Source organism: Dipodomys ordii, unplaced genomic scaffold, assembly GCF_000151885.1.
Source record: "Dipodomys ordii isolate 6190 unplaced genomic scaffold, Dord_2.0 Scaffold56, whole genome shotgun sequence".
Lineage (NCBI taxonomy): Eukaryota > Metazoa > Chordata > Mammalia > Rodentia > Heteromyidae > Dipodomys > Dipodomys ordii.
Window position 1 is genome coordinate 6,983,852 of NW_012267272.1, and position 7,968 is coordinate 6,991,819.

The following is a 7,968-nucleotide window of genomic DNA, read 5'->3' on the forward strand; positions in this document are numbered from 1 at the left end:
GTTCAATTCCTCAGCACCACATAAGCAAAAAGAAAAAAGCCGGAAGTGGTGCTGTGGCTCAAGTGGTAGAGCGCTAGCCTTGAGCTGAAGAGCTGAGAGGCAGCGCCCAGAACCAGAGTTCAGGCCCCACAACTGAACCAAAAAAAAATAAAATTAAATAAAAATAAAATTAAAGACACCAATATTTTTCTTACATTTTTCATGTTAAATTTATATATATATATATATATATATATATATATTTATGATTTTTTTTTGGTCAATCCTGGGGCTTGCACTCAGGGCCTGGGCACTGTTCCTGAGCTTCTTTTGCTCAAGGCTAGCACTCTACCACTTGAACCACAGCACCACTTCTGGCTTCTGTATGTGATTCTGAGGAACCAAACCTGGGCTTCATGAATGCTAAGCAAGCTCTCTACCACTAAGCTACATTCCCAGCCCTTATCTTAAATATATTAAATAAGGTTACTATAGCAAAAATGTCCAGATGCAATAGTGAAATGTTATAGCCTTCTAGAAATAACATTATTTACTGACTTTAGTTACTATTTTAAACATTTTTTAAACTATCAGCATTATGTTAAATAACTGATAATGTAAAAGCAATGAAGAAATTTTCCTTACATTAACCTAAATCAATTCTTCTATTTTCTCTCTCTCCCTAGCTCAGTCCCTCTCGCTCCTTTTTCTTTTCCCTCTCCCTCCTCTCCTTCTCTCTCTCCTCTCTTTTCTTTAATCAAGTGCCATATGGGAACTGCAGGCTCTGCACTGAACTATAGTTGTCTTCTCTGAGGACCATCTATTCAGCTACTCTTGGGAGGATACATTTTGTTCCTGATAATATTTTCTTCCTGGTCATCTCTTACGAACCACATGCCTACACAGTTTTAAAAAGTAAATATTGCCAGGTGCCAATGGCTCATGCCTATTATCTTCACTACTAAGGAGACGGAGATCTGAGGATCATGGTTCAAAACCAGCTGCAGAAAAGTCCATCAGATTCTTATCTCTAATTAATGACAGTAAAAGCCAGAAGTGGTGCTTGTGGCTCAAGTAGTAGACTAGCCTTAAGCAAAAGCAGCTCAGGGACAGCACCCAAACCCAGAGGTTAAGCCCCAAGCCCAGCAGGAAAAAAAAAAAAAAAAAACAACTCATTACCTGACTTATTAAAAATGTAGAAAAAAAGTCAATACTTGGAAACTATGTTTATAAAAGCAGCAGTCTATTCTTCCCCACCTAATTCCCATTCTCCAACACAATTATCCCCACTCTCCATAGTAACACATACATTATACAAAATTCTGCCATCTTAAACCATTTTTTTTGAGACAGTGTATCACTATGTTGCTTATGCTGACCTTGAACTCTGGATCCTCCTGCCTCAGCTTTGGGAGTGCTAGGACTAGGCATGTGCCATCATGTCTGTCTTAACTATCTCTAACTATATAGTTCAGTGACATTCAATACATTCACTGTTGTGCAACCACTTCTACCATTCATCACCAGAACGTTTTCATCTGCACAAACTCAAAGTCTATACCCATTAAACACTAACCTCCCATTCTCCCATTTCTAGCTCCTAATAACCACTATTGTGCTTCCTGTCTTTATGAATTTAATAATAGTAGAACCTTATATTAAATGCGGTCATAGACTATTTGACCTTTCTGACTTTTATTTTACTTAGCAAAACATCTTCAAAGTTAATCCATATTGTAACATGTGTTAGAATTTCCTTCTTTTATAAGGCTAAATAACATTCCATAATATGTACTATAAGCATCACATTCTGTTTATCCATTAGCACTTGGGTTGTTCCCATATTTTCCTATTGTGAATCATACTGCTATGAAGATGATGCACACATATACTCAAGTCCCTACTTTCAAATTCTTCTGAATGTGTATCTGAAATTCTTGGAAGAGGAGGGGTATGATCAGAAACTTGTATTTTTGTTTAACTTTTTAAATCAAGGTTAGTGTTCTACCATGAGCCACAGCTCCCCTTCTGGTTTTTTTGCTTGCTAACTGGAGATAAGAGTCTTAAGAATTTTTCTCCCCGAGCTGGCTCTGAACTGCAATCTCCTGAATACCTACGAATATAAACATGAACCACCACACCAAGCCTTATAGCTGGCAATTCTTAGTTATGTTTTCCCCTGCTCCCTTATTTGGCTCCAAATTTCTAAATACCATGTTACACTATTTTCAGCTTTAAGTATTACTGAATTCCTATCTCAAAAGCTGAAATTTTAATCCTTATATACCACTCCTAAATGTACACACACACTCCCCTTTCCTTCAACATTGAGTATTTAAATTGGGCTTAGTAAAAATTATTGATAATTTAGTATCATATAACATACTATTGTTACATTTCCTTTTTTTCACATCCTTTGGTTCTCTTGAATTATAACTGCTTCACTTCTCATTTGCTTTGTTTTCTATGTACTTATTACTAGTAGATTTCCAAATTCTTTACTAGAAAGTGAAAACATTCAAACACTTTAGGTAATCTACCAATTATATATTTTTCCTTGAAGATAATCCTTCTAAGACACCCAATTAAAAATAAATTAATATTAAATACAAGTATAGAGCTTTCCAGTCTCCTCACCTATCCGAATCTGGCTGCTCTATGAGCCAGTTTGATTATTTTTCCAGGTATATTTTACCATTTTAATTCATATAACAATCTGGAGTTGCCACTTCCAGAAAGACAATTATTAATTTATTACCTTATTTAACTATCATTTCATTTATTATTTTATTTCTCTTAGTAAAGATATATAGATGTTTTCTTTTTAATGTAAGCTCACATTTATTCCTGAGTTTATTCTCAGGAATAAGACTTTACATATATTTCCATACATATTAGTATTAGTTATATGACGTTTAATATTAAATCCATTTATATATAATTACTATTACACTTAAGATATATTTCAGCTGGGCACCAGTGACTCATGCCTGTAATCCTAGCTACTCAGGAGGCTGAGATCTGAGGATCACAGTTCAAAGCCAGACCAAGCAAGGAAAGTCCATGAGACTCTTATCTCCAATTAACCGCCAGAAAACCAGAAGTGGCACTGTAGCTCAAGTGGTAGAGAGCTAGCCTTGAGCTAAATGTTGAGGGACAGCGCCCAAGCCCAAAGTTCAAGCCCTACGACCAAAAAAAAAAAAAAAAAAAAAAAAGATATAGTTCAACTAAATGGGAAAAAACAAAAAAAAAAAGGATTATTCCATCCATGGATACTAAGCCTAGCATTTTAGTACTTCTTAGAGGTGTATTTCTTTGGGTTCCTTAAACACAGCTAGTTGGCATCCAATCCTCCACTGAATTTCCTAACTGCATCACTTTCTTGAAAAACTAACATCAATTCACAATTCATTAAAGATTTTTAGGCACCTAAGTAATCCCACATTTCTTTCTCATGGAAGTCTAATTCAATATTGGTAATTTTTTCTTTAATTATAGTCAAAAGCAAAAATGAGAACATCCTAGTAACAGAAAAGAAAATTGGTGCATTATCGACTGAACTGCAAACAAATATTACTTCTATGTCTATTTCTAAATATCAATCTCCATATTAAAGAATGCTTTTCTTTTTAGATATAATCAAAAGACTAAGAGTTTTGACTGTTGCTTTCTTTTAATTAATTAAAAGCTCCCACTCCTAAATACCTAGAAGAGCTCTTAATTAGTAAGTTGTCACAGAATTTTAGACTCTTATCAAAGACATTTACCTCAAGAGTTGTTCTAATATCTTCACTCGAGGGAATCTCCTATACACCCCACTAAATGCACTTCTCTCCAACTCAGCTTTACTTAGCTTTATTCACTTTACATTTCTTTCCTTTTCCTCTAATTACTTAAATGTTATCATCTCTGAATTTCTTTGTAGGACTTCAGAAGCCTGAAAAAACCTGAAACCTGTCCAAGAATCAGCTCATCCTATTTCTTCTAAGTGTGTAAACACTGTTTAAATGTTTGAAGTATCACTGTAGATTACTTCTCAAGGCAGACAGCAACCAAACATTCAAATGACAGTTTCTACTCTTACCTCTATTGCTCGAATTACTTTAGAAAGTTCCTTAATAAGATGTCCAGGTCTAACATTGTCTGGAATTTCAAAGGCATGTTCAGATACAAGCTGTAATTTGAATAAACAAAGAAAAGCAAAGTTACTTTAATAAGTAAAAATAAATCTACTAGATCAATATTTGGGTTGTCTATACACTTTACACCCATAGCCAGATAACAGTAAGCAGCCTAGTTTCACAATTCATGGAGCTGGAATGATATAGTCTAAGGAGAATATCTTTATTATAGAAAGACCTCTGAAATTGAGTTAAAAATCTCAGTCAATCTTGCTTTGTACTGAGTAGTAGCTTTACATTCTATACCTCAAATCCTACTGTGATTCTACCTATAACTACTAATTAACAAACAAATCAATTAACCCTAACATGAATTCACAATTCATTAAAGATTTTTAGGCACCTAAGTAATCCCACATTTCTTTCTCATGGAAGTCTAATTCAATATTGGTAATTTTTTCTTTTATTCAAAAGCAAAAATGAGAACATCCTAGCAACAGAAAAGAAAATTGGTACATTATCAACTGAACTGCAAACAAATATTACTTTTACATCTATTTCTAAATATCAATCTCCATATTAAAGAATGTTTTTCTTTTTAGATATAGTCAAAAGACTAGAGTTTTGACTTTTGCTTTCTCTCCTCTACTTGTTTCCAGTATAACTTGTTAGAACAAAGTAACAATAAAAGTGATATTTAAGTTGGATGCTAGTGGCTCACATTTGAAATCCTAGTTACTTAGGAGGCTGAGATCTGAGAACTAGAGTTCAAAGCCAGCCCAGGCAGGAAAGTCTGTGAGACTCTATTTCCAATTTACCATCAAAAAGTCAGAAATGGAGCTGTGGCTCAAGTAGTAGAGCACTAGCCTTAAGCTAAAAGGCTCAGGGACGAAACTAGGCCCTGAGTTTAATCATCAAGATGGGTACAAAAAAAAAAAAAAGTGAACCAGGGTGTCAGTGACTCATATTTATAATCCTAGCTACTCAGGAGGTTAAGATCTGAGGATCACAGTAGAAGCCAGCCTGGGCAGAAAAGTCCATGAGACTCTCATTTCCAATAAACTACTCAGAAAAGGCCATAAGTGATGCTGTGGCTCAAGTGGTATAGCACTAGTCATGACCAAAAGCAGCTCAGGAACAGCAACCAGCCCTGAGTTCAAGCAGGAAGGGTGTAGGGGGGTGGAGGAAGGGGGAAGAGGAAGAAGAAAAAGAGGAATAGGAGGAGGAGGAGGAGAAGGAGGAGGAGGAGGAGGAGGAAGAGATGAAGAGATGGTATTTATAGTGTTCTCATAGTGCAACATTAACACATTGAATCCCTTCAATAATAGTATGATATAGATAATACAGATTGAGTATCTCTAATCTGAAATGCTGGGTACTGAAAATGCTTGGAAGCACTTCAGATTTCAGCTTAGGATTCCTTAAATTATTCCTATTTTACAATTGAGGGATCTTAGGGAGAGATTAGGTACACTATACCAGAGTGATAAAGTTTATTAGTAGCAAAGATGAGATATAATTCTAATCTTTTAGTGTAATTTTTAACCATAATGCTCTGCCCTTATCTTTGAATAAATTTAACAGAAATATAAACATGTTCCTAAAGTGCATTTCAAATATATTAATATTATTTACCCATAAACATAAATTTATATATACATAGAAAGTATCCCATTTTGTTTTATGCCTGTCCTTGGGGCTTGAATTCAGGGCCTTGGCCCCGCTTCTGAACTTTTATGCTCAAGGCTAGACCTCTACTATTTGAGACACAAGCTTACTTCCAAGTTTACTTTACATTGGAGATAGAGTCTCATGGATTATCCTGCCCTGCTGGCTTTGAGCCACTATCCTCATGTGTCAGCCTTCTGAGTAGCTCAGATTACAAGTATGAACCACTGGCCCCCTCCCTGGGACATTTTTAAGGTTTTGCCCCAGATCTACTGAACCATAATCTCTTGAGGATCCATGGGTTTTATTTTTTTAAAAGCAGTAAAAGCAATACTGAGATTTGAAAATTATTCATCTAAATCCTCCCTCATGAGGTAAATCACACCATTTTTTTGCAATATATGCTTTGTTTCTGTTAAATAGGTGTTAATTTGCTGATGCATTTCCTACATATATAGATGATGAAGTCTTTGACAATGGAAAATGTGATTTTTATTTTCCTGATAATTTTCAGTGCCTGTTCTAATGGATATGTATCAGAGATAATGAAATGAAAAGGCCTATTAATTATTATCTCCCAATATCTCAAGAGCAGAATTCCATTTCAAGTGGACATCCAAAAAACTAGTATGGAAATCATCAGTTCACATATGTATCATTTATTGAAATAGTGTATAAAATTCCAGAGTTGAAATAAAGTTGACAAAGACAATCCTTGTTCTTTAAGAAGAAAACATGAATAAAGTATGCATATTAACTGTTAAAGCACAAGGAATATAATATGGAGTTGTAAGGGAAGGATATAATAATTCCAAATGGAGATCTGGTATGACCTCTTAGATGGAGGGGTTAAAGTACAAATAATTTAGTAAAAATGGAAAGTTTATGCTTGAACCTTGCCTCCTTCTTTCCCTCCTTTTTATAAAAGTCCAGCAAGTGGTAAATCATTGAGGCTTGCAATCCCAAAATGAGTTTTATGTTCTACCTCCACCAGTTCTCTTGCATGGATACCTAAATGGAGGCACCAACAGCATCTAGACCTTTTACAGTTACTTTGAGAATTAAATGAAATCATGCACATAAAGACTAAGCAAAAAAACTTAGCACTCTATGAAAGCTTAATGTTATTTATTCTTATTCACTAACTCTATGTTCTTAGTCAATATCTTAAATACATTTGAATTACTTTTTCCAAATTAAAAAGATGAAGTATTTACTTTAACAAATAAAACCCGAAACATGTCTATACATACTGTATAATAAAATGAAGGCTCTATTTAAAGTTTGATTTCCATTTTCTCTACAACTAGCACATACATGCTGCCAAATCAGCAAAAGAACTCTGTTTACTAATCTTTCTAAAAACCAGAAACAATGACTTACTTCTTTTTTCATCCATAATTTTAAAGCAGAATGTAGTGCTTTCACTCCCTGTACTAAGTAAGTTTGAGGCTGGAAACCATCTTCTCTCAGTTCTGTAGAACGAAGGGGGACAGGGAAAGGAATTAAAATATTCTGATAAAAGAAAAAAGTAATAAAAAAAAGAAAAGACCATAATAAAAATACAAAATAACAGTAATACAAAATACAAAATAACAAAATAATAAAAAGTAGATAATGAAATGATCAATTCAAAAGGCAAAAATAAAAAGAAGCAGAACTACATTAAGTGTAGTTTTGGGTTTGTTTTTTTTTTCTTTTTTCTGGTCCTGGAGCTTGAACTCAGAGCCTGGGCATTGTCCTTGAGCCGCTATGTGCTCAAGGCTAGTGTTCTACCACTTGAACTACAGCACCACTTCTGGCTTTTTCTGTTTATGTGGTCCTGAGGAATCGAATCCAGGGCTTCATGCATGCTAGACAAGCACTATACCACTGAGCCACATTCTCAGCCCCATTAAGTGCAGTTTTATCCAAAATATTTCAGTTAAGAAGACAAAAGCTGTCAGGTGGCGGTAGCTCACACCTGTAATCCTAGCTACTCAGGAGACTGAGATCTGAGGGTTGTGGTTCAAAGCCAGCCCAGGCAGCAAAGTCTGTGAGGCTTGTCTCCAATAAACCACCAGAAAACTGGAAATGGCCCTGTGGCTCAAGTGATATAGTGCTTCAGCCTTGAGCTGAAGAGCTGAGGGACAGCAACAGTGAGCAGGCCCAGGGTTCAAGCCCACGACTGGCCGAAAAAAAAGAAAAAGAAAGAGAGAAA

The 7,968-nt window shown here is 35.2% G+C and overlaps 1 protein-coding gene across 1 annotated transcript in view; it reads right to left on the reverse strand.

The window, feature by feature from the left end:
* Window positions 1–7,968, reverse strand: part of Kdm7a (lysine (K)-specific demethylase 7A) — a 77,447-nt gene that overhangs the window by 18,653 nt on the left and 50,826 nt on the right. Inside the window, 2 exon segments of the mRNA XM_013021559.1 lie at window positions 4,064–4,153; window positions 7,152–7,243. Of these exon segments, the coding sequence (XP_012877013.1) occupies window positions 4,064–4,153; window positions 7,152–7,243 (182 nt within the window).